The sequence below is a fragment of the Taurulus bubalis genome, assembly GCF_910589615.1.
Source record: "Taurulus bubalis genome assembly, chromosome: 12".
NCBI lineage: Eukaryota > Metazoa > Chordata > Actinopteri > Perciformes > Cottidae > Taurulus > Taurulus bubalis.
Genome location: NC_136600.1, coordinates 15,113,416 through 15,140,925, shown reverse-complemented (window position 1 = coordinate 15,140,925; position 27,510 = coordinate 15,113,416). Strand labels below are relative to the sequence as shown.

The following is a 27,510-nucleotide window of genomic DNA, read 5'->3' as shown; positions in this document are numbered from 1 at the left end:
GCTGTTGGGGAGATGTTGCATGATGTCAGTGTTCTTTGTTGCAACCTTACGTGCGTAAAATGTAACACATTTTTTTTCTGCCCTAGCTAACATGCAACATAGATGCGATTCAAGCAATGCATTATGCGATGCACGCATTTTTCTCCGTTTTGTCGATCGCGTCGTGCATGAAATCTCCGCTTGAAAAAAGAAGAAGAAAACATTGCATGTTAACCTGTAATTCCGACCTGGGCGTTCATTGCTTGGCACAAAGAGGGGAGGTTGTAGGGAGACCCAACACACGAGTAAGATGTTCACTGGTCGCCAATTGGCAAAAGCAACCGTGTAGATAATATGTTTTGGTCCGGAAGCGTTTCGGTGGTTTAACGTTGACGTAACTAGGAAAAATGTATATTTGTTTCTTTTCAATGAAGGTGAATTGTGCGATCACTGTAAGGGGGAGTCAATTGGGTATGAAATTAGTTTGACCCACAGCTATGTACTGCACATCTCGCACATGGTACCGTTGGCACAATTATTGGGTGTCTTGATCCGGGATTATGGTTAAAATGGACAGCTACATATGCTCATGCCATGTCAGTCTTGATCCAGCTGCACCTCCCTTTAAATGTTTTTACTGCTTCCTTAACATCACGTCTGCCCTGTACGATCTAACAGTGTCTCCTCTCTGTTCATAGACAGGCGGCATGGCAGACCATCTGATGATGCCCATGAATCACAGCTCAGCAGGCGCCAGTCTCCACGGTTACAGGATGGGCATGAATGGCGGCCTGCAGGCAGGTCACCAGCAGCATGCCAACCAGCAGGGCATGCGGGCACTGCCCAATGGCCAGGTGATGCACTATGGTGGCGCCCAGGCCAACATGGAGACCGCCATGAGGCAGCGGCAGAGCATGGTGGGCGGACCCATGAATGGACAACTGAATGGGGCCCAGATGGGTCACCACCAGATGACCTCTGGTAACATGATGTATAATGGCCAGCCCCAGCAGCAACAGCATCACCCTCAGCAGCAGCATCACATGCATCTGCAGCAGCACCAACAACAACAACAGCAGCAACAACAACAACAACAACAGCAGCAGCAGCAGCAGCAGCAACAACAACAACAACACCACCAGCAACAAGCCCAGCACCCGCAGCAGCAAACGCAGCAGCAGCAAACGCAGCAGCAAACACAGCAGCAGCAGCAACAACAACAGTTCATGAATGGAGGGTTAACGTCCCAGCAGCTCATGGCCAGCATGCAGCTGCAAAAACTCAACACCCAGTACCATGGGCACCCACTGGGACCTATGGGTGGAAACCACATGGGGCCCACGACCCAGTACCGCATGAACCCGGCCCAGCTGGCTAACATGCAGCACATGGCCGGACCAGCCTTGGCCCTGAACGGCATGGACGCGGATATGATTGACGAGGAAGTTCTGACCTCGCTGGTCATGGAGCTGGGCTTGGATCGGGTCCAGGAGCTGCCTGAACTCTTCCTGGGCCAGAATGAGTTTGACTTCATCTCAGACTTTGTCAGCAAACAGCAGCAGCCCAGTACCGTTAGTTGCTGAGAGGACCTGATTTGCAAAGGAGCACAAATAGAGACAGGAGAGAGAGAATTGTCCGGGTTGGATGAAGAGTGCTCATCTCTTCACTTTTTATTTTGTGAGCACATCCCTGTACTAAGCCAAGTTATGGCATAGGATGTACAGAAGAGAACTCTGGATATCCACAGGAAAACACACAGTGCTTGAGTCTCACATGTGCTCGTGGCCTAAGGGTGGCTGGATTCAAGGACGAGTTCCACCTCTCCCATTTCCTGGACATGAATGTAATGAAGAAATGCAGAAATTCTTAAAAGCCACTCTGAACAATGCTATGACACTGTGTAGCCTCCAAGCCTGGATTCCATGTCAGTTTACCAGTAAAAAAAAAAGGTGTATTTATTTATTCCTATCTGAGAAAACTGAAAAAGAACAACCACCTCCATTTTGGGAACCACGTGGTTTTAATTATTATATATTTTTTCTGAGAGCAGGATGGGTATACATTTTAAATTACGTTCTCTTCTGGATTTTGTCCCGTTCAATTTGGCCTAGTATTTAAATAACCTCAGATGACAAGGTCCTCTAAAGAAGAGCCTGTATTTTCTATCATAAGTCAGACCCAATAGAAGAGCAATGTTATCTCATTTGAATTGGGGCCTCATCCAGATTAAAAAAAAAAGGGTTCACTTTTGGTAAAGTGTTGCCTTTTTTTTATAGATGTAATGTTCTCAAAAAAAATCTACTGCTTTTACTGTATGAAGCTGTATAACTCCAACATGTCCACACTGTTGTGTTCTATTGGAGGTGTAGAACCGCCTTAATCGCGCAGATTCTTATTTATTGGTTGTTTATATTGTCCCCTTTTTTGTGGTCAAGATGGGGGGGATGGTCTTTGTGAAGGGGGTTTTGAGGATCAATAAAGATGGCCTGGATAGAAATGTGGCCTGCTTTTCCATTCGTTGCACAGTTCTTCCCCTAGGCAGTGGAGCGCTAGCTAAGTGCTTAAGTTAACCTGTGGGTGAAGGGAAACCTCAGCTTCTTTCCAGTCTGGGATGGAAATGTTCAAACTGATACAATATTTATGCTTTTGGGAGGGATATACTCTCCTTCATTTATCCTGGGGTTTCAGTGTCCAAGCTTTTCATTAATTTGCCATTTTCATTGCTAATAAGGTTCCTGACCATGAGTGACATGCAGAGATGCATGTTTTCCGGCTGGTTAGCTAAAGAGGAGCTGTGTTATATGTCAGTGTGCATCTGATATCTGGTAGCGATAGCCAAATGTGATTTACTATTCAACATTTTATCGCGGTGCTTATCCAAGCACAAATGTCATGCGCTGACATTATCGGTCGTATAAATGTTTGCCATGATGGCAAGATATTCATTCAAAAGGTTGGGGGGCTTACAAAACAGTATTTGAACAATATTGTTTGATCTACAGCAACAAAAACACTTGTTTCTTTTCTGTGCGTAAAGAGTAATGCAAGTGTGGTTAGGGGAGGTGAAAATAACCAAAGAATGCTTCCTTGATGGGGGTTTAACTGACTTAAAGCTTGTAAGCCAAGAGTCAAAGACAGTAATACTTGTTCCCAGCTCTCTGGTCAGAGAAACTAACTATTGGCTCTAAATAATAATAAATGACTTATGCAAATTCAGACCAGTCTAATCCACAGCCAGTTGGAGGGGTAAAACAATGTTCCTCATATAATTACATTCATTATGAAACGAGGGTAAAGAGATTCTCTGCGGTGGGTGAGTTTGTTGGATTGCCATGTGCCTGCAGGCTATGAAAACGCTTGATTGAGGTCATGTTGGGAATGTCATCGCCGCATCTAGCTCTTCACATAGTCAACAAAGGCATCTTTAGTGAGTAACGAGGGGAATGAGAACACTGTTGTTCGCAACCAGGAATAGTGTTTGATGATTGCTCAATTTTTTTTTGTCAACTCTGCTCTTAAAGCAGGCTCATATACTCTCATTTATCCAAAAGTGTTCCATTGGAAACACCGTATCATGGATGATCCAAACTGAAATATCCTGGCCTCAATGTGGGCTTGTTTCAAGTAACTAGCTTAAGTGTGTGTGTGTGTGTGTGTGTGTGTGTGTGTGTGTGTGTGTGTGTGTGTGTGTGTGTGTGTGTGTGTGTGTGTGTGTGTGTGTGTGTGTGTGTATTTTCTTGGCTTTGCACTATCAAGAGAATGGCTCACAAGTAGGCCAACAGCCTTGGCACAGTGCTTAGTAACGGTTGCAGGTCCCTTCCCCAGTGCCAATCTGGTGAGATGGTCTTCTGGTGTGTGGCACATGGGGCGTGTTGGCACACGGTCAGAACTCTGTCGCCTCATATATCTCATAATTGTATGCTGCACCGTGAGCTCCTTGTTTATCCCCAATTAAATGCAGAGGTTTTGTTTCTTGATTGTGACTCCATAGACAAATGGTTAACTACGCTAAACAGCCCTGTTTGCTCTCCCAATCCCTTGTTTTGACTGCCGCCCACCTCACTGGGGCTCGTCTAGACGCATGCTAAGCAGGGTGGGACACTCGGAGACGTTTACAGTTACTTCTCTTCTTCTTACTCTCTCTCGTTTTCGGCCCACCCACAGCAACTGCTCAATACAACACTGTGTCTTCCTGTGGCAGCTTGCTGTTTTCTCTCTATAAGTCAGAGGCCAGAAGTCACATTCTGATAGAGGCAAAGTGAAACAGATGAGACATGCAAGAGTGTAAGGATCGCTCCTGTTCTGATTTAGAAATTAGGTGGAGGTTACATTTTTTTTTTTCTGGCCCTCGGGGATTTCTAGACAGGGTTTTCCCCACTATCATTTTATGATTCCATTTAAAACCCTTCAATACACATCATGCGAGGTATGTTAAATGCAATCCAGGTAACATCCCCCTCTGTATATGCTGTATATGTCTATGCATTGAGCACCCTCTAGATTTATTTTTCCAGGCTTTGGGCCAGGTGGTACCAAGCCTGGGCTTGTGGTAATCTCAGGGCCTCGCGCCAATGATGGATAGGTGGTCATTTGCTGTTGTCATGCATGGCCAGGGCTTCATATGCGCACACACTATCACAGCATCAGCACACAACCTGATCAAACAGTCTGACTGGGATACCTCAGTATCAGTGTAATCAGGCGGAATATAAAGATTGTTTGTGTCATATTTGGTCATTGTGATCCTTACACCTACAGTATTTTGGTGGAACCCATGATGTGAATGTAGATCCATAAAATAGTACTTAATACAGATGTACTGGAAATTTGTAATTTCTAAAAAGTATGACTAAACTAAGCATTACCTTTTCTATGCTAATCCTGAGATTTCGCAAAGGAGTCACACCGAGAATACCCAAGTGTGAATAAGTGTAAAGAAAAGAGTGAGAAGACAACTTGAGTTTCCCAGATGAGGATGAGTTATTTATTGACAACAAGGGGCATGTTTCTCTCTTTTGTGTGAATATTGTGTGAAGAGGGCACATGTTTGAACCTGTCTGCTTTAACAGAGTTTGAAGGTTTTTGGCATGTTTTTATCTTAAGATTGTGTGTGTGTGTGTGTGTGTGTGTGTGTGTGTGTGTGTGTGTGTGTGTGTGTGTGTGTGTGTGTGTGTGTGTGTGTGTGTGTGTGCTGGCAGGGGGTAAATAAACAACAGATCCCTCAGGGCAGGGTTCATTCAGTTGAATGGACATGTTGCTTAAGCCAAACTTCCTGATTTTCCAGCTGAACAGTCACCTTGCGTCTTCACCTGACATGTAGTCTTACTGGATGCTTTCACTTCCCAGAGTAAAAAAACACACTTACATATTACAGCTCTTTCAATGCAACAGGCTCTGGAAAACATCAGTTGTTGCACTGTTGGATTCTGCTCCCGGGCATTTTAGTAAAGCTCAGCATCTTCGAAGCAACAAAACCTTTCCTCTTTCTCACATGAGGGAAAAAGCAACATAATCACATCACACTCTCTTTCCCAGAACCACAGTTTAGCTGTGTCTCAGTAATTGTTTTGTTTTCCATACGTATCCTGCTGAGGAGGCTTTTAAATGCAGCCGTGCACCTTGTGAATGCAGCCTCCAGAGGTAAATTGCTGATTTTGGCATGTCAGGGCAGGTGACACAGAGGTTGCCTAGTGACTAGCAACCCCCCCCCCCCCCCCAAATCTGGGGTTGAATGGTTTGCCAGCCCTTTGAAGTAGAAGGAGGGGGTGTAAATAATTTATGTTCCTGCACACAGCTGACACCTTTCCGTCGAGCCGGCTCAAACACACCAAGGTGTCCCAACAATGTCTAACGGTGGTAAATATTTAAGGGTTGTGTGATTTACACAGTTGGGTAGAACTGAGCAGGGCAGCACTTTGCAACAGTTGTGCAAAATGTTGGTTTCTTATTTGTTAGTTTAACTGCAGGGAATACCAGATTGAAAGGGTTTTTATTTTGTAATTAAAAAATGATTCTGCCATAGAAATAAGCTTGAATTACCTCTCAAACTCCTTTATTGTTTTGCAATTTGATGTGTCAAAACCTACCAAGCTGATTACAAGGAGACACTAAGATTGAACAGCAAAACTTGTGCAGTGCAATACGATCCAAATCTATTGCAAATAATTCCTGTTTGACCCCTAAAGTATTATATATTTTTTTGCAAGATATTTTTTACTGTACAATGGAAAGGTGAATCTGACACTCAAAGATTGAACGTTATAAGTTTCCCAATTGAAGCTTATAACACACTTTGTTTGAAGGCTTTTTCAGAAGTTCATATTATTGTGTTCACCTCCTGTACTGCCGATTTTATTGGACTCAGGCTCATTTTATGTGAGCAGGGAAATTATGTGGGCTTGCCCGGGAGAGTTACAGGTTGCTAGGTTAGAATAGAGGGAAACAGTATTAGCACAGGCTATGTTCTGTACACAGTGTATTTGTGAGCAGGGCTTTAAGCCTGCGTGCTAATCTAGTGACAGTTGCAAGCACACGCTACAAGAGACAGAGTAACAGGCTATAGCTGGGGGTGGAATTAATACAGAGAGCAGTTATTGTGAGGCTTTGTGTTATCCCGCTGTTAAAATCTCCTTATACTGTAATATCAATGTGTAACCACTAACATATGCATGTCATGTTCACCTGTGTATTTGTTGTTTTTCTGTGAGTGTTTGTGTGGGATCCATGCATTCATTTGTTATTTCTTTAACTTCTGGATGGATAATACCCACGCTGCCGTGTGACCAACATTTTCCTTGAAGGAAAATCCCGACATCAGCCGGCCCACACCATCTGTAGGCACGAAGCTGACAAAGTGAGCGTGTTGGGGTGAGGGCTGTCAAGACAACGGTCTTAGCAGATAATATCTCAAAATCAAAGGTCACCGGGGGCAAGCCGGCCTCATGTGGAAAAAGTAATAAAATCAGATTTTAGCAAATAAAGGCTTTGGGTTCCTATGAGGTGTGATCACATTTTCCTTTTCCATCCCTCATTTTGTGGTGCTAAAACCCTCAAAAGTTTTGTTTTACCTCTGACCAAAAACAGACAAATGTGTCCCATACTGAAGAACGTGTGACACTCACTGCATTGTAACATAATACAAAATACATAAAAAAAAAAATAATATATAATACATTTAGGAAAAATCTATCTATATATACATATCTATATACTTATTTATATATATTTATTAAGATTTGCCGGGCAATTTCAAATTCAAGTACATTCAACTGAGACAAGCAGGACTCTCACCCCAAAGCACCTCGAAGGCAAGCAGGGTATTCTGGTATCAGCTGGAGAGAAAGTGGTGAGCTGGGCAATTTTGTTGTTGTTGTTGTTTCTTTCGAACTGTGCCCGCAGAGTGCAAAATGCCAGGCTGGTTCTGCAGAGAATACGGCATTTCCATGCTATCACAAAAAGACCTGAGAGAGTCGTTTTTTTTTCTCACAGTTGTGACTGATCTGTAAACCCGCAAAACTTCCTTTCATACATACTGAAAGTGTCTCGCTGCTCTATATGGTGTTTGACTGTTGGGGCGGATGAGTGTGGATGCATGACTCAGGAGCACTGCACAGCATTGTTGGTAAATATCTGGAGGAGAATTCCCCTAATACACCATATGTCATAACAATATAGATAATCTATCTTGCTTGTATGTTTTCAGAGAACCCAGCCAGTCATATTGAATATTCACCTCAGAACTTAAAGAAATGTCTCCTGCCCAACCAGCAACACAAGAATGGCGTCTAGTAAAAAGCACACCTTGGTGTTGGCCGTTAAAGTAAGAACTCGCTTCACAACCTTCATAAGCACAATATGCAGCACAAGGAGCTGTTATTTCTATAAATAGCACTGGCTTCATGCACAACAATTTGGCTACTATTACACATCAACAAGCACAGGCATCAGCCACGAGCTCTGAGCTTGTCACATGTGCCCGAGCATAACACACAAACACAGCACAGATTGTGAGTATGTGTCATATGCTCACACAGAGAAATGCATTCATCCTCATCCATGTCAGTTAGAATCAGTGGGTTTGGTCACTGTTTTCAGCCTTACGTGATATGCTTTCCTGTTTTCTCTCAGAGGATGTGGTTAGATTTTCTGTCTTGTGCCAAGTTGCTTCAGGAGACACAAGTCATTGTTTTCGCCCACGAGCCTTTATAGCCCACTCACGCGCTGACGGAAACAATGACAGGAACATTTACCAGAAACGGCATTAACAATAGGTTGGCACAATCATGAATTAAAGGGTCTTTCAATGATGTAAAATACATGAAATAACTGCACAGCAATACAGAGACATATTGAGAATGAAGCAACACAATATAAACCATATGAAGAAATGTGTACGTGGTGTAAAAATATCAGAGATTATCATGCTGAGGACCAGATGGAGATATGACCACCCAGAGGAGAGCGTTAGTGAGGCCCAAGGAGAAACAGCAAGGGGACATTGCTGCAAAAAGGTAGAAAAGACAGGACTGCCCCCTGTTGGTGAACGACTGTAGCTACACAATGTAGTGTTCAAAATAAAATTCTGAATAATAATGAGAACATTTATGACTTGTCAAACCTACATTTGTATGTGGCATATAATAAGTTTATATCAAAAGGTCAGGCAATAAAAAGGGACAAAACTATATATGAGTGAACAAATATGACAAGTATGTAAACAGTATGTAATCAGAAATTATGGCTTTAAAAGGTTGACAATGCAGAACAAATAGCACAGAAAATATAAAACACTTGACTCATTATATATTTATTGAACGATGTTAAGCATGATAGGGCTCTTCATGTCGGAACTCTAATAATATAGTATAAAAATTAAAAAAGTACAAATAACAAAGACAAGACAAGGCAATGTTAACAACATCCAGAATAAGAAAAAAGAAACAGATTTCCTCATGGCAGTATTTTCAGAATAAAGTGTTTTTCTTTTTCTTTAATAAAACTAGGGATGCATCGATCTAACTTGTCCAGTCCCGATACCAATACCAATAGCCAGATATCAAGTACCGATCCGATACCAGCATTTAATTCATAAGCTGCATGCCTCAATGTGTGGAAGTGACTGGGATCATTCTTTTCTTGTAAGGCAACATCAGGCTTACTTTCTAAACTTTGTAAAACAAAATTACAAATAAATACAGAAGACATAATTGATAATTATTAAAAATTATGGTATCCAATAATAGACTAGCATATTGTCACAGATACCCGATCCAGCTATTTGAGTCAGTATTGGACCGATATCAGTATCGGTGCATCCCTCCACAAAACATGTTTCATCTCCCCATAATTATTATTGTAGTAAACCATGCCTCACACCGAGACATAAACCAGAGGCATCCCAAGTATTGGGATGAATGTAGTCTTTTCTTCTCTTGCTTCCTTAAGCATATCCCACACAAACCGTTGAAAAAGGCAAAAATACTAGTCCATAAATCCATAAAGTACAAAATATGAAATGTACAGAATAAATGTAACATAAAAGGCCAAAAAAAGCCTTTTTACAGTTAAAATAGCCACGTAGGACTCTTCAAGTTATACTGAAATGCAAAACCGATGATGGACAAGTGGGTGATCCTACGTATCCCATGCTGCCTTAGGGCTGGATTGTGCTACACAAAATAAACATTCCTCATTGGATGAGGTCAGGACGAGGCTATGTAATACCAGATATGGTGGTCTGAGGGAAATTGCTACATGTGAATGGCCAGTACAAGTCCAATATGTAGTGCGTGATATACTGATCCTAGAACAGGAAGATGGGGTTGGAGTTCAGTCATTTGGAAGGCTGCTGCTGGTCGACCGACCAACCTCCTCAAGCCCGCTTGAGCTTGTCGATGTGGAAGGTGAGTTTAAGGGCGGGACCGAGCTTCAAGCCCATGTATTTCATCATCATGTCGCTACGCAGTAACAGAAGTGCTTTGCCGTCGATCTCCTGTAGCCGAGAGGGAGGGGAAAATGTAAGAATAGTTTGTTAGCAAAGCTGTCCAACAAGTTAAGTTGTACAAATGTACAAAACTATAAAAGCAATGTCTAGTGTGGTCTAAAAAGTGTATATTATACACTATAGATGCTTTTTGTAATGCAAAATCTATTTATTTTAAGCATCTCCTCCTTTTTAAGAGAATACATACATGCTTTCTGAACAGGTCAGCATGTGGTGCCAGCACAGGGTCGATATCTTTGATGTACTGCATGACATCCTCTACTGTCCACAGGTTGGGGTCCTGACCACTCGGCCTTGGGCTCTCCCGGAAACTGCCCGAGCCTAAAAGTGCGAAAGCGCAAACAGAAATCCATGAAGATATTAATCCATTAACTCACCAAACACAATAATACACTTTAGCTCGCAATACCCAAATACCATAAAAGTACTACATCTTAATCATGGGCCAATTTAAACATAAACCTGTCAAACACACACCCTAAATGAATCCAACTGTCAGGCTGTTTGAAAGCTTTACATCTATAAATGTTATTCATCCTGTAAAGATGGCAGCAAACAGAATGTCGCATCTATTATTGACCTATAAGAAGTGACACAAATGTTCAGATGTATCATTATCAGTTTTAAAAACTGTAGGGGTTCAATCCTTGAGTCAAAAGGATTCTTTTGATTTTAAGGTGTTAGGCTCATCATTCATTTAAATGGGGCCTTTGCGGTGACTCAGCAGAGGTACCAATGCAGAGTGCTCCAGCAAAAAATTAAAAATGCAGGGTCGTCATCCGGAAAAGTGCAATGTGGACCAATTAAATATGAGCACGCACACATTGCTGGTTGAGTATTTGCAGCGTGAATACTGTATTTCCACAGTTTACCACGCAATCTTTGCAAGGATTGTTGCCATGATAACTTTTCGAGAGTTGAAAACCTATGTCAGAGTATTCTATGATTATATTTTTGGTGTCTGACAGGACTTCAAACTCTTCTTCCCAGCCCCTTGCATTTAATATTCTAGATACAGGGCCTGACACAAGAGATGCTTTGTTAGACAGAATCATCTGAGCAGCCACATTGGAAACAGTTTGGAAAAGGGCAAAACATTTTCAGAACATTCTTGGCAGGTGATTGGATGAACAAGCTGTCAATCAAACTGTTGCCAAAGCCACTCAGGAGGAGAGCAAAAAACATATTTTCCATCAAGAAAAGTCTGTTCTTTGCTCTGCTTATTGAGGATGTATTCTCAAGTTCTGATAGAACGTCTGCTATCGCAACATACGCAAACCTCTTTAAGGGCCTTGTTTGAATGGATGGCCATCTCTCGGTGTTGTCACACACAACTAAACCATACCCATACCTGCAAAAAACTCCTCACAAGACCATGATTGGTCCTGACAAAACACACTACATGGAGCCTGGCGAGATGGATTCTCGCATGCTCTTGTAATATCGCGAGAATCCATCGTCTGTGCGAGGTAACCATCTCGGAGCTTCACTGAAGCACTAGGATGTTGTGAAAACGAAGACAGCGACAATGTTTCCTGGATCAGGATCTCTTCCTACCTGTGGAGTTGTTATGATGCAGCAGCTTGGAGGGAGATCTCAGGCCGGGAGTTTGTACCGTAGAGTTTGGAGAGAGAGGACTCTTCTTTAAGTGCTCTGATGCGGCAACATTGTTCTCCATGAGGGACTCGCCTGGGGACAAATCACACGGAAGACTCACCAATCAGAGAAGATAAACACATCGACTGTCCACCATGACATGTAGAAAGAACTCAAACGCAATAAAGCAGTGGCAGGATGAGGACGCACCTATTTTTACGACATTATCACAGCCAACTCAAGCAATCCCAGAATACTATTCTCTACCATAAACAGCTATTTAAAACCCTCTACCTGCTACCTCGACCCTTTTCCAGAATACGTATAACACACTATGCTGGCATTTTAAACCTTTTTAAATGACCCCCAACTTTAAAACTACACATAACTAACTAACTTAAACTTCTCCTCTCTTAATAATCACCGCCCCGTTGAGAGAATTTTTTTAACAATTAAACAAACACTTTTCTGAGGATGGTACTCTTGAAAATGTACAATCTGGCTTCGACGCTAACCACAGTACAGAGACAGCTCTCGTCAAAGGTTTCAATGATCTTAGATTAAATGCTGGTAGTGGAATAAGATCTGCCCTCATTCCTTCGCAACGCCCTCCGAAACTATTAATGACAGTCTTTTACTTTAATTGTTCTCTCTGGACCAGTCCTGAGCCAGTTTCAATCATATATTACTGGATGGAAAGTCATAAAGTCACATATCGGAAACAGCAATCGTTGACTATGGTGTGGCCCAAACCTCAATGTACATGGCCACCTCTGGGATCCATAACCCGTCAGCATGGCGTGAATGCAACTGTTGTATATAAACAATTTTTAAAGGCCCACATTTTCCATTTCGACAAGTAAGTTTGGCCATTGGGCGAGTGAAACATCCCGGCTACTTGTCTGTGACTGTTGGTCAGCCTTTAGTGAGGGGATGATCAAGAACTCAAAGCTAAATGAAGACAAGACTGATTAATCCTCGTTGGCCCAAAACATAAGACCAAATGGTTGTTACACAATTGCATGTATTCGAAAATGGTCCTGAAAAAAAAATACAAGTCCTATAATCTGGAAAAACCACTGCAATAGGCGATAATACATTACAAAATTAGGGAAATTGTATTTCATAATGGGGTGAAATTGTACTACATTTGATCTAGTTATTACATAATATGTTGTTACACAGTATGACTTAATCTAATAATATATTTCACAGCGATATGCTTGTAACTCACAGAAAGTGTTATGGTGATTTGAGTGTGTGTTATGGCCTTCTGTTAAAGTGGAAGGCCCTTTTTTAGGGGGATATTACCCTTTAACATAAATCTCTTCAAATATCCCATTAACTTAATTAAAATATAAGGAAATTGAAAGATGATTAAATGATTAACCTCCTGGCCCAGAACGTAATATGACTCACTCCTGAGCCAAGAGCTTCTTCTGTTTTACTACCGCTTTAATATGATTATATGTGGCTTTACTGGACAACTTAGAGCAGTCGATTATTAGAATTAAATGTCCTACATAAAATGTGGTGCAGCATTAGAGTTGGGAGCCAATGATTATATAAACAAATACTATACACACGAGTGGAAGGCTTGTTTAATCAGTAAAATACTTTTTTTTAACTCACAAATAAAGAACAAAGAAAACACAACCAAGGGAATTTAAATACAAAATGAATTTACCAGCAAGCAGCAGCCAAGTCAACCAGAAGCAAATACATCAATCCACCAATACCAACCAGATATGATCAAATTTGGGCACCTGCCATAACTCATTGCAAATATCAGAGTGCACAACAGCTTATGCTCCAATATATAGGAGACATAATGTTCTAATCGTGTAGTTAAAGCCACTCATTAAAAGTGATAATAAGTGATGCTTACTATGGGTGAGTATGTGGAACTGACAATCTTCTTTGTCCTGATATGACTGTTGTCAGACTACTAATAATAGTAATAGTAATAATAGTAAACATAGTCTGAGAAACATATATGTCACTAGCTCTGCATATGAACAAACACACCAAAATCTATTAATCAGTTTTTATCTAGAGCAGCGGTTTCCAAACTATTTAGGCCACGCACCCCCTTCTACATCCCGACCGGGTTCACACACCCTCAATCCCCCACACCTTAAAAAAAACCCCGCAACAGAGCCTATTTATAGCTGCATAAAATCGGACCAATGCGAGAATTGTTTGCTCGCGCGTGGCGTTTGTTACAAGATTTAGTCTGCTGTATACATTTCAGTTACACAAGGCGTCACTTTTAAAGAGCAATAAGGATGGCGAGGACAAACGCACAGGCTCAGAGGCAGATTGCATTTCACATTTCACAGAAACAGATATGAATAAAAAAAAGGAGGCTCCAGGGGTGCGCGCACCACACTTTGGGAATTCCTGGTGTAGACCCAACACATGAATGAGACTGCAATTGTTTTTGGCTGTTTTGTAACTTTTCCAATTTTGATCTAAAAAATGTAAGGGGCTTCTGACTTGCAGTGGCATGCTTGGTGTTCAGGTGGCGGCGCAAATAAGAGGCTTCAGACAGCTGTTAGCCAGAACCTCACTGCACAACACGCACTGTGGCTTCGGGCAATCTGCATTGCCAATCCAAGTGAAGCCCAGACCCAGATAATTGTCATCATATTTCCTATTTTTCTCCCAGTCTGATGCTCACTCTCGTTTCCTCTTTTTTCACCTAGACTCCGCGATGGGCCTCTGTGCTTCCGGTTTGTCTGTGATATCCCTTCCTCCTTCTCGGTCTCCTCCGTCTCCTCTTTCTCCGACTCCCGGTCGATTTCTTCTCCCGGTCTCTCCCCAACGCACCTCTCCGTTTCTCTCGCCTACGGTTCCTCACTCTCTCTCTGTCCCTCTCCTCTTTTATTACTGATAGATTCAGATGTCCCACCTGACAGCTTCCCCAATTTCAGCCAGTTTAACATATTTTCATGGATGTTGCTGAATGAATGAAATGACGTTAGGTGCACAAGCTAGGCTAGCTAGTGTGTACGTAAAAGACAGTCTGGCGGCCGGACCGGAAGTGCATCTATTTATTAAATTGTACGTTTTTAATTTTAAATTTAAATCTTACAAAGGGAATTTTTATAATTAAAAAAATCTTACTTCATTTTTTTAAAATTATGTTTAATATAAATTATTACACCATTAGACCACCATTACATTTTTCCTCTCGCGCACCCCCTATAGGCAGCTCGCGCACCCCCAGGGATGTGCGCACCACACTTTGGGAATCCCTGATCTAGAGGAATAAGGTCCATGGTGGCTTATAAAGAAAAAAAATCACAACAATCTAAAAAGTAACTTACCATCAGTGGAGTGCCGGGGGATTTTGGAGAGTTTCTGAGGAAGTGCACAGTTGTAATCCTGGAGGAACCGCTTGGTGCCCGTTGTTAAGCTATCTCCGAAAGCTCTTCTCTCTGAAAAAAAAAAACAGCACATATGAAGGAAGGAGCCAGATGTGACAGTTTGAGGTGAGAACGTTAGAGATAAGTGGACCTGACTGACCAAAAGAAGAATGTAACCAAATATTATCCAAAGAGGCTGAATGGCGAAAGAATGAAAAAAAAAAAAATAGTAAAGTATTTTGAATACTACAGGACATATGAAACCATACAGTGAATTTGGTTTGCGTCAGACAATGCTTTGCTTTGTATCATGTACCTTTAATCCTTGATGAGTGAATGACTTGAGGAAACTAAAACACATCAGCAAGACACTTGCACACTGTAAACTCTGAAACAACTGAATGAATGAAAGGTATTCTACAACAATCACAATAAAAATTCATCACGCCATTGGACAGCATATTTCATGCAACTTTTTTACTCCACTCCAATAAACAACCTTGTTGTCAGAACACTTTTAACTAATGGCTGTATAACTGGAAGCCAACTAAGTATGTTTTATGTCAGATTTATCTTCCCAAAAAATCTAAACTCTCGGCATGGCACAAGTGATGAGCCTTTTGTACGGCAGTGTAAAATCTACTGTGCATAGACTCAGGGGAGGCACATAGTGCACGTCCCGTGAGTATTTACAAGATGTGTTTTTCAGAAGGTTACTGCCAACATCTCCACATGAGTAAGGCAGACGAGATATTCTTACGCTGCAGGGAGTTTGTATCTTCTAAAGAACTTTTTATTTTTAAATAACACACAGTAAAAAGAGCACTTCTGGTGCTCAAAAGGTTGGTTTATTGAGACATTAGGAGTAGAATTTACATTAAATGTATTGTCTAGCACTGTAATATTCTCATATTTATGTCAAATTTAACAATATGATGACATGCAATCCAACTGCAATCTGGAGAAATCAACTTTTGGTTTCAAGCATTATATATAATGCATTAAAACACCCCAGCTATTAGACATGTGTCTATCAATAAAGGACAACAACCTCAACATAACTGCTGTAAATCAAATAAATCAAATACTTTCACAATGTAGCAGTGCATGTGAATTCACAGTGAGAGTAGAGCAGCACTGACCTGTAGCGTATGTGTGGCTGTCGTAGTGCAGGCCTCCTCTGGCTACGGGCTGGCTGCCAAAAAGAGGATCGCAGTGAAGGTTGTGGCAGAGTTTTTCCAGGAAGCGGAGGACGTAGGTGACACTGCTGACTGTTGGCAGGGTCAGGGTGTGCTGCTGCTTGTCAAAATAGGCTAGACGAGGAAAACAGGTGCAAAGGACATAGAAACAATTTCCGTTTGATATAGTGTACAGTCTTTTGTTTTACGTGGAAAAAATTTGAAAAAGAAACGTGTTGGCTGATGTGAGAGTGAGCTTCATACAAAAGGCATTTAGACCTCACATTTAATCAGGCATGAAAACGGGTCAGGGGTGAAAAAGGTGAGAGGAGCCCGGGGTGGGCAGTGAGTCGTCGAGAAGCTGACAAACTATGATCATTATGGGTTTTAAAATAAAACCCATAATGATCATAGTTCGGGGTCCGGGGGCATGCTCCCCCGTAAGAAAAATGTAAATATTCCATATTTTAAGGCATCAATCTGATGCATTTTGAGATGCTTTGTTTGCCAACCTGGGGAGAGCTGGAGAAACTTAACTTGAGTCAAAAAATATTATGGCCTCCTTACTAAGTATTATGCAAGCCATTTCATGCCAGCCTGTCACTGGGTCTAACATGTACAGTATATGAGGCACAATATGGTAAGGGCACCACAAATGGCTTAATGCATAACCCTAACAAGAGATGGTGGACATGTTGTAACTTAACTTGTCTACTCTTCCATCATGATTGACAGCCAATACAATGTAATTCAGATTGTAATACATTTTATTGGCAAAGATAACAATTTACAGTTCGTAATACTCTCAGAACCAGATTATTTTTTCTACTTTGCCTGAACCACCAGTGTCTCCATCGCCCGCTTTCGCTGTTTTGCCACATGTCTCAGCCTCGCACTTTTCTCTTCTTCAGCAGTCTGTTTCTTGGCCTGCTGAGCACTGCCAGATGCTTCTGATGGTGGTCTGCACTGGTGATGCAAGGTCCTTCGTGTTAATATTTCCATGCACTCGCGCTCCCTTCTGGCACGCGCACCTGTTCGCAGTTCACTGAATATAAATACCCCCCGACAAAAAAATTCTCATCGAATCTACACGATTCACGTAGGTCAGCTATTTTGGTTTCAAAACGGCGAATTTCATGCACACCTCTCTCTGTGTGACAGTGATTATAACCGCAGAACTCTATGGATTATAATTAACTAGAGGATACACTTTTTCCTACACGTAGATCTTAGACCCTTAAATATAAACAGTAGCCCGGCCACCCTACGGAGGAAACTCATTTCGTTTTTTTTTATTAAAATAAAAGTTGGATAAAATCTCCATTGTCCTCTCCTTATATGTAGTGAGGTGTTGGTAGGTAGAACTGAGCCGCCGCTGAGTCGCCACTCTCCTGTCTGACGCCACACGCTGCCACGGACTCTCCGCTGCCAGTAATCTCACTCGCTGTCTCTCCAACAACGTTAGCTAGCTGACTAGCTTGCCAATAAAAAACTGGTGGGAGGGGAATGAAGCCACTGTAGACATCTTAACGCTGATTGGCCAAGACGCGACAGTCAAAGATCTTTTATTGCGAAGACGATCACGACCTCAGTTTTTTTTCTGTGTCCCACTCCAATCTCAGAAACGGCGGACAGTTGACCCCCACCCCCCCCTAAAAACAAAAACTCTTCGGATCTACACGATCCACGTAGGTCACCTATTTTGGTTTCAAAACGGCGAATTTCGCCGAAAGGTGAGGGATTTTCATGCCTGTTTAATGTAACAATTATAACAGAAATGCATTCTCTATATGGTCTGATAGTTCTTTGACTACATTCTGTTAATTTCACAAAGATGTGATCGCAACAAAAAGCGATGAAACAATACAGCAACATCCTCTTAAAATGTAACTTCACGAGGACCTTTAACAGAAGCAGGAGAGCGATAGAGAAATTCATATTTATGTTTCTATGATGACAGTTTAATCCCCACCTGATATGACTTCGCCTCCTTGCCCAGACTTGAGGCAGGAGAAGACGGTGCTCTGGTTGTGGGCGGAGTCGACACAAGCCTGAACACACTGCTGAAGCACCGAGGAGGCCCGGCCCGGCCCAAAGTGGTCCGGGAGCCGCTGGACCCGCCGCTGGTCCAAATGGGGCCCCACCTTGCCGTACTTATTTAGATACACACAAACTGGTGGGCAGAGCAGCCAGCAGAGAAGTCAATATCGAAGGCTGCAAGACTAATTTGATGAAGAAAGTGTTATTGTAATCAAATGCAAGGGGCCATTATGTCTATTTTACATCTTATTTGCATGAATAAACAAAAACATTTGTCAGATTCCGTTGCCAACGCAACACAAAAGGCGCTGACAGTGTGTCTGACAGCATGACAGATGAACTGAACACCCCAGACCGCCATACCCATCAATAATAATGTGCCGCATGTCCAGGTGTGTGGTCTGTGTACCTGTGGGGGCCTGTAGTGCAGAATTGGGGATGGTGGCATTGTCCATAGGCACGGTGCTGGTGTCGGGCTCTGGGGTGCTGCTGGTAGGAGACGTGGGGACTGGATTAGGGACCACGCGGGGTTTTCTCTGGATACAAACACACACATTCAGACATTTCAAATCCTTTTTCACATTTCTGGTTTGTTACCATCAGTAGTGCATATGTGACTCTTATATGGCCCTCTTATATTTGTATTCTTAAAACAAAGTGCCTCCCTGTAAATGAAACATGGTGTAACATTAGTAAACAAAACAAATATGAAAAGGAAAATCCATGACTTTGCCAAATGTTTCCATCAATCCTCTTCTCAGTGCATTATTGGGACCTGTAAAGGGACGCTACCTGCTTTGCCAGCCTACATTTGTCGTGGACAACCACTGTGAAACCAGCGCAATCTACCTTTCTTGAAAAACATCATCAAACAGAATGCCATTTATTTATAGATTCTGCAAGACACAACCAACATGATAAAAGATACATTTAATTTTCAATTAGCATTTTGAAACGTATTCTCTTGAGGTCTAACCCGTCTAACTTGTCAGAAAGGTATTAAATAACACGAGACAAGAGCAGGATGGGGCATTAAAATAATGTATGTATTATGTGTTAAAAAATACACCCAATAAGCTCCCACTTTATGCAGCCAAGTGCTATAATGTGATAATCTGTGGTTCAGTGATACCTGTGTTACTGTGTATGTACTGGAAGGCTACCTTGCTACCAGGCTTGGGCCCTCTTTTCTTTGGGATCTTGATCGGCTCTGCCTGAGTCTGGGCTTGCTGCAGAGCTATGCTCTGTGCCCAGTTGGCAGGCAGTCGGCCCCTGGTTCGCCCCGGGCCTGTCACAGGCCGTCCTGGACCAGCCATGGCATCTTCCAGCCAGCCAGCTCGCTTCGCCCAGCCCAACTGCTGCAAACCAAGAGCAAAAGAGACAAAGAGTCAAGTGGCGTAACTCTTCATGCTGTGATACTCTACAATGGTGTGCATCCCTCCAACAGAATTCAAGATGTGGCATAAGGTCAAACATGTTTACATGCAAACAAAGGCTTATATAAGGGGAGCCAAGAAAAGCCCTGTGTGTGCCACAGAAAAAGCTCTCTTTTTGCCAGTTGGTCTTGGTTCACTCAACTCATTGCATTTAACTTCCAACAGTAGTAAGCCATGTACAGTTTAAACAGTAGTATGGTTTGGAGTGTGACACCAAAAGACAATAAGATGGAATTATGCCTGTGGTGCTCACAGCATGGAAACATTCTACGTAAAAAAGTCCCTAATGCATTTTTCCCCCAATGCACAAAGCTAACTGTGGAAAGACGGAGTCTCTTTAGAACTGAATAAATAGTTTAGCTTTAACAAGGGAACAATGTCTGGTTATGAAAAAGTAAAGCAAATGCAGAAGTGCCTTAAACGTGCATTCTTTCTCATAGCCAGCAGGGGGCAACCCCTGCTGGCTATGAGAGAAGAAGTCTGATGTATGGAAGTCTATAAGAAAATGACCCTTCTTCTTACTTGATTGCAAACATCCCTCTATGGTTCAACATCAACATGGTTCCTTAAGTAAATGATGATCCAATTCAAAGTAAAAACTGTATGATTTAGGGCGTGGCTACCTTGTGATTGACGGGTCCATGCCCATGGCATTGTCAGGTCTGGGAGTTGCCCATCTTGTATCTATAACTGTATCCCTTTCACAGTGTGTTTCACTTCATGAAGGGTAACTGTAACATTTTGGTCACAGATATTGTAAAACCTGGGAAAATATAACCCAAACTATCTGCATGGCTAGATATTATTAAAAGTATGTGCGATCGTGTGTCCCTGAAGGTATCTCTAAACCCCTTCATGCCTACCTTACTGCCAGGCTTGGGACCTCGCTTCTTGGGTATCTTGATGGGCTCCAGACCTTTGCCCGGCTGGATGCTCTGTGGGCCCAACGCTGAGGCCTTCTGATTCCAGAGCCCTGTCACCTTGGTTTTCCTGCGGCCTGGCTTCCGTCCTCTCTGACCTGGAGGTCTGCCCACCGTGGGCGTCGGGTGCATGGCTGGGCTCTCCACACTCCCGTCTGTCAACGACCCAAGGCTCTTGGGTAGCACTACTTCATGGGCAAAGGTGGACAGATATAGAAAAAATAGAGTTTAATAAAATGCTGTGGCATTATAGAGTGAAAAAGAAGTAATTAAAAAATGACAGTTCCAAGCTCCACAATGTAATAATATTTAAACAGTTAGAGTAGTTATTTTCTCATTAGTTGCATTAGTAAGATTTGTAATATGTCTTAACCAATGACAGTATTCAATCTGAAATCTAGACTTTAGTGATGCGAATAACAGGCGAAATAGATACTTTTTCATTCAAAATCAACTCCCCCACACATGCATATTAACACCAATACACAGCCGAATGAGTTGCGTACCTGATCACACACACACACATCCAAGAAGCCTTTACACTGTTGGTTACTATGTCCCTTTTGAACGATTATGACTGGATTCAGAAAACTCAATAATCTGAGATTTAAAACTCAGTTCTCAACATTATGATTATGGCCTGTATCAAATGACACCGGGCTGTCCGTTCCTTACCGCTGACACTGAACGCAACAGAGGTAATGCACAGATTAGATTAGACTAAATACTAGCAGAGTTTTGGTGAGGGCGGCTGAGTTTGAGCAGCCAAATACACATACAATCCCACCAGCACCTCCTGGCTTGAAGGCTAACGTATGGAAGCATTTAGTTTTTTCTCCCGCCCAACTCGGAAATGCCGAATAAGAATCATGAAGTAGATTCACACTTTATTTTCCAAAGATTTCCTCTCTGACTCAGTCATTGAGAACCAGAGCTTTCTTGCTATGTTGCACACTTTGAACCACGATACAACATTCAACAACGTTTTCTAACCAAACCAAAGCTAACGTCATGGAATCACTAAGGAGCGTGTAGAATGGCAGTATCTGGCCATAATATTTATTTCCTTGTTGGTTCTCTTTGCAATGCTTAAAAATGTAATCCTCCAGTTCACACATATATCATATTTAATTAATAAAAGATAATTGAAGTAAATTCCTGTTTTATTTTTTTAATTATGACTCATTACATGCAGTGTTTTAAAATAGCACATAATCACAGTGAGAAAAACATAATCAGGTATATAAAAATGTTGATGCATCCAGATGAATCGATTATAGTTTTATAATCGCAGCACAGCCCTCTGAAACGGAATCAAATGGTGCCTAGAGATTCCCACCCCTTTTTGCACCACTTCATTTCCACAATCTGTCGCATCAAACTTTTCAAACGTTCAGTTATGTTCAATGCAGAACTAAATCTAGAAGGTCAAACATTCTCAGCAGCGAAACATTTTTCCTCACTTGAACTTCCTTCCTCAGTTCTAGACGACACCACACTACACCTCTCAGACTGTGACAGTACTCCACAGTTAGAGAGAAGAAAAGAGTGTGAGAGGTTACATCAAGAGGTGCAGGCACCAGTTTGCTCATTCTGTGAATTATCTACATTTAAATAAGGTCACAAAACTCAGATTCTCTCTCTCTGCAACATGATTTCTCTTTGTGGTCAGAAATAGCATATGCATCTATTAATCATGATATACTCCTTGCCGAAAGACCTCAATACCCTGCTTAATAGTAATCGTGGTATTTTCTCTCACAATATTACTGATGGTCCATCCACATTACAAAAAAACGTATTTCCCATTAAGTTCTAATGGTATCTACTCATGCATTACAAATAGGGTTTTATTGCTCAGCTTTTGAGAAATGTGTCAAAACAAATGAGGAGAATGGAATTTAGTTTGTGTTACTCACCATCTGCATGGCCAGATAACACCAACAACAGATAAACAAGAACTTATTTATGGTGGACAACAATGTATCAGTCCAGTATTGAGCTGTGAAGTCAGGCATAACCAGCATTAACTGTGATCCATATCCACCAACGAAAGATGAAGCACAGATAAAAAGAAACTGAAAGATATCGGGTAAGAGGAGAAAGGAGAAAAAACTGCCGTCTTGAAAAAGAGAACACAAGTAATCAGAGATGATTTTCTTTTGGTCTACCTTGAACTCCCTGCTGGCTAGAATAAAAAGAAGAAATGTGTGAACTCCTTAAAAGCCTGAGGAACAAACCCTAATAAAGAAATAAGCTGCTGACAGCTGTGAGGCGGTCTTAAATTGTATCTCCCAAACTCCCACCCATGAATGCGCACACTTCCTTTCTTGACGGGAAACATTTCAGAAAAGTCACATGAACCACAGAGGGAACATGCACATGGAAAAATCACTTAGAGCAGGGCTTATATTAAATAAAAAATAACCAAATAAGCCATGCACTTTATGTAAGCCAACTCTGCTGGCAAAACCTCAAGAATGTGTGCATGAAAAAACAACCACACAGAAGAACCACAGTATATCCAGGATATCTGGCTTCACATGCACCTGCAAGTTCCCACACACACACACACACACACACACACACACACACACACACACACACACACACACACACACACGGCACAAACTAAAATGCGGTGGTATTTATCCTGGATCAACCATTGACAGATTTACGAGAGGAGCAGCCACATTCATTAACACAGGTCTTGGCCCGTGGGGCCGTGTTTATTAAAACACACTTTTACACGGGTACACCAATCAATGCAAAGCTCAGTCTGCAGGCTACTGCCACTTTCCATAGGGGAGCCAACGTGGAGCGACGAACAAGACACCTGATTGATCCTTAACAGATTGGACAATTCCTCGATACTATGTTTTAAAAGGTTGAAAGAGCTCGAGGTTACATGTTCATTGATCAATGGCAGTGCTTGTAAATACAGCCAAATAAACCGTGTAATGAGCGTTCCCTTTTTTCTTCTTCTCCCTCTCCCTTGAGTGCACAGTTCATCGAGTTCACAAAGCCGCCGTTGCCAGTTCAGGTTACAGGAAGATAACTTCTCACAACCTTTAATCAATCACTCGGACTGCATTTCTGCCATTTCGTTCATCTTTACTCACCTCTCGTGCCCAAAACCAAAGTCAAAAGTGTGTGGTTGTCTGCACAGCTGTCCTCAGTTTCACCCTCTCTCCTCCTGCACTGTCCTCCTCTCCCACTCTTCCTCTGCAGTTGCTCCTCCTTTCTTTCTTTTTCCTCCCACCATCTGCTGGCAATGTAAACAATCCACCTCTAGCAGCATATGTCTGTCTTATCTCTTCGTTTCTATCCCTTCTCTTGACTCAATTCTCTCCGAGATGTCTAATCAGACTCCTGTTAGCCGGGGTGCCAACGAGAGGCCTGTGGAGGGGCACCCAGGCTTGTTTCAACCACGTCAAGGCCCAACTCTGCCAACTGGGGGAGTGCCAGGCCTTCATAAAACACTAGCAGGCTACAAAGGCATGTACTGCCTCTCCATATCCCGCCTTCCTTTTCTACTCCTTCTAACGGATTCTCACAGAGGAGTGCAGCTGACCTTACGGCTGATAACCTTTGTAATCACTTCTTCCTTTTATGTTTCCTGTATAACAAATAGCTTCCTTTGATTTTCTATGTTGAGAAAGCAAACATGGCTACAACTTCTGAAATGCTCCAGCTTGAAGAGAAACTGCCTGGTGACAAGAAAACTCCTCGTTTGCCGAATGGAAAAACAAAGCAATGAATCGTGTAGCTCTGGTCTCCGTCGGATTGTGTTGCAAACGCAGGCGACACCATTCCCACTTTAACATTTTACAAACTGAACTGGATCTTACTGGATGTTGGAAGCCTAGTTTGCAAACACAGCTGAAAAGTTATCTGGAGAGAGATCACATCGCCATCTGGCATGAAAAATAGCAAACTCATGTTGATGACTTGATCAACTAATGATGCCTTCAGGCCTATGATGTAATACTTACATCACACTGTAGACCGTGTTGCACCAACCAAACCCACAAATACAGTGAAAAGTAATAGTAGAACTGCAGTAGATAATATTTATGGAATGTATTTTTCACTTGACGCTCGTCCCAAAATAAGCACCATGAAAGTGCTTGTTGCGCACCCGAACTGCTGTACAGTGGTTGGACTAAATAAAAACAGCATCTTTACAGCGCAATACAAAACAACATGATCAAAGTTACAGTTCGTTGAGAATTAGTCATGGCAGTTTTTATTTAACTCCAATTATTACAATTTGGGTCAATATACTAAATATAACCATGTCTAACAAAGCAATATAATGCAACCTGTGTCCACTCCCCATACAGTGGTGCACCTCATCATAGGGCTGGGCGGTATGGCCAAACATTTATATCAAGGTACTTTGTAAGATTCTGGCAGTTTTACAGTACATTTTCTTAATGAGTAAACACATTGATTCCATTAACAGCACCGGTCAACTAGACAGCGGTCCTGTCAGCGAGCCGTCCATAGCCGCAACAACAGCAAGAAGCAACATTTATTTTTTACAGTTTAATACTGGGAGCACAGTGGACCTGTCAGGGTAACTTGCTTCAGTCATGGTTCACACTTGTTATAAAATTACAGTGCCGAATTGCATGCTGGGTAGAGTTCGCGCACGAAAAAACAGGAAGAGACAGACCGGATGACACGCCACACAAACAGCTGTTCACCGCCCAACATGCTGCAACTGGCCTTCCCAGCATGCAAATCGGCCGTGTAATTTTGAACCATGACTGAAGCAAGTTACCCTGACAGCTAAGTAGTTCCACTGCTCCCAGTATTAAGCTGTAAAAAAAATGAATGTTGCTGCCTGCTGTTGTTTTGGATATGCACGGCTTGTTGACGTACGTGTAAGCACCTATATGAAAAATTCATACTGTATGGAAATCTGAAACCGGTATACCGCACAGCTCTACCTCATCATACAGACCTGTTCACTGACATTAATTAGTGATTTATTTAACTGTTAAAGTAACATTGTGGCCAATAAGTAAATCTTGAATGATAGTCTTTTCTCAAAATGAATGTATTTTCTTTGTTTTCTCGAGGGAAAAAAAATGACATGACACCCTTTTTTCATCAAAACTCCCGCCTACTGTTACGGTTCATACCTTTAGTGCCGGGCGGCTGAAGGTTGTCTCCAGTGAGGTTGCACCAGCCAACAGGGAAGATGTCACGTGAGTCATAGCGGCAGTAGTAGTCAAAGGCTCCCCGCCAACCATCAAAGGTGACCAGCACCTCAACACCACGCAGTGCACCCACTGTAGCCGGGCAGATGAAGTGGGGATTTTTACGGTCCACCGCCTCCAGCTTCATGCCCAACTGGAAGGAGTTCTGCTCCGGGGCGGGAGGCTCCTGCTGGGGAACATGGAGAGAAAGAATGGGGGTCAGGTATGAAGTTGGCATGTGTATCCGTGTATTCATTTGTATCAGGAAGGTGCAGTAAAATCAACGAAATACTGGTGAGCTTTTGCCTTTTTGTTTTTTTCATACTCTAACAGACAATATGGCAGTCAGTTATCATTTGTGAACTCCAGTGAACGCTGGTATGAATAAGTAACTTGACTCATAAAGAAACCTGCTCGTTTCCTCCCTGATATGGGACAGCAACTAGTTTTTTCAGAGTGTGTTGAGCTCGTGAGCCTTGTACAGGTACCTTGTGAAAGATGCGAGAGGGAGCCATCTCAGCTCCATTTAGTGTTTTCAGAAGGAACATGGGCCAAGAGGACGCATTGAGACGGAAACCTGAAGAAGACGACAATTGTTGTCATAACTACAACAGCTTTAGAGCCAAGGCTTGCATGGTGAACATGGTGACGGAGACAAATCACGGGAAAACTACAAAACAAGACTACAATCTGAACACGTCACCTTGGCCCTGAGAGGTTCTGAGGAGTTTTCACTATATTTGGACATTTCGTAGACCTAACAATTAATCAAGAAAATAATTAGCAGATGAAGAAATGAAGAAAAGAAAGTCGCAAACCTAAAAACAAGTAGTCTTAGCAGTCTAAATGGGCGGACTAACAGATGCTCTTGGGTATCTTCCCATGAGTATTCAATACAGAAACATCCGGAGGTAGGAGGCTTTCTATGCTGTTTTAGGGAGTTATTTATAGGCATTAGCATGACACACTGACATTTGTGCTGTTAGTCACGGAAATCTTGTGGACCAGAATGAAAACCCTCCAAAACAGGAAAAGACAAAAAGATAACATCTATCCTTACCAAGTGGTGGCTGCAACATGCCTCCGTTCTTCTCACAGTTGCCTATTGGCTGGATCTCTGAGGAGTCCACGAGGCGCCAGAAGTCGTTTTTGTTGTCCGACCCGTCCAAGCGCAGCCGCAGCCGCGAGCCCGTCAGGCCCACCACTGTGGCGATGCAGGTGGACGTGGTGTTTCGCGGGTCCAGCGCTTCCAGCTTCATCCCTGCCTTGAACTCGTTAAGCGGAGGCGTGAGGCTCTAGATGGTGACGACAGACGAGCGGTTAGTTAGGAGAGCGGCAACATGATAGCGGGAAGTGGAATCATGCGTAATCAAATATTCGCAAGAGAGATGCTTACAAATATCTTTGATAAAGACCGAGAAGAGGGGGCCTTTCAGTCTTGCTCACCTGTCTGAAGAGAGCCGAGGGTGCAGCAACGGCACCCGTCTCTTTCAAGTATTTTTCCCAACTGAAAAGCCCTGCTGAAGAACACGGGGATTAACAGGAAATGTATATCACGTAACAGTCGTGTTAAGATGTGTTTCTTTGCAGCGGTAGAAAGTTTCATAAATGTTCAGGTTTTTATGCATTTTGAGTTGAATTTGACATGCAATGTTTTATGAGCCAAAGATGCTTAAAATCTATTATCAACACTTAATGAAACATGGCCGAGGTAAATCCTTGGGCACTTTTTAGAATCGCCCCAGACTGACTTCCTATATCACTGGCTGCTGTGGGT

General features: G+C 42.3%; 2 protein-coding genes across 2 annotated transcripts; one reads left to right on the top strand and one right to left on the bottom strand.

Annotated features, from left to right (window-relative positions):
- The first annotated feature begins 683 nt into the window (after positions 1-683).
- Positions 684-2,463, top strand: cited4b (Cbp/p300-interacting transactivator, with Glu/Asp-rich carboxy-terminal domain, 4b). The gene has a single exon (XM_079227237.1). It carries the CDS (start codon positions 687-689, stop codon positions 1,560-1,562), a length of 876 nt encoding a protein of 291 aa, XP_079083363.1. The 5' UTR covers positions 684-686; the 3' UTR covers positions 1,563-2,463.
- Positions 2,464-8,766: 6,303 nt separating this feature from the next.
- On the bottom strand, positions 8,767-27,007 carry LOC306744949 (polycomb protein SCMH1). The gene is made up of 12 exons (XM_079227658.1): positions 26,794-27,007; positions 26,222-26,310; positions 25,677-25,923; positions 20,467-20,711; positions 19,331-19,525; positions 18,577-18,703; positions 18,100-18,300; positions 16,092-16,262; positions 14,911-15,021; positions 11,540-11,671; positions 10,170-10,303; positions 8,767-9,970 (listed from the first exon to the last, which is right to left on the bottom strand). Exons 1-12 carry the CDS (start codon positions 26,990-26,992, stop codon positions 9,851-9,853), a joined length of 1,971 nt encoding a protein of 656 aa, XP_079083784.1. The 5' UTR covers positions 26,993-27,007; the 3' UTR covers positions 8,767-9,850.
- Positions 27,008-27,510: the final 503 nt, after the last annotated feature.

What these genes read in the sequence shown, in the direction of transcription:
- cited4b (XM_079227237.1), top strand. Translation starts at nt 687, where the DNA reads ATGGCAGACCATCTGATGATGCCCATGAATCACAGCTCAGCAGGCGCC.
- LOC306744949 (XM_079227658.1), bottom strand. Translation starts at nt 26,992, where the DNA reads ATGAAGCTGGAAGCGCTGGACCCGCGAAACACCACGTCCACCTGCATC. An exon ending in TCAGCCGCCCGGCACTAAAG is followed by an intron (nt 20,712 to 25,676) that starts GTATGAACCGTA and finishes TTGCCCATGAAG; the next exon opens with TAGTGCTACCCAAGAGCCTT. An exon ending in CCCCCGGCACTCCACTGATG is followed by an intron (nt 11,672 to 14,910) that starts GTAAGTTACTTT and finishes ATTTGTCCCCAG; the next exon opens with GCGAGTCCCTCATGGAGAAC.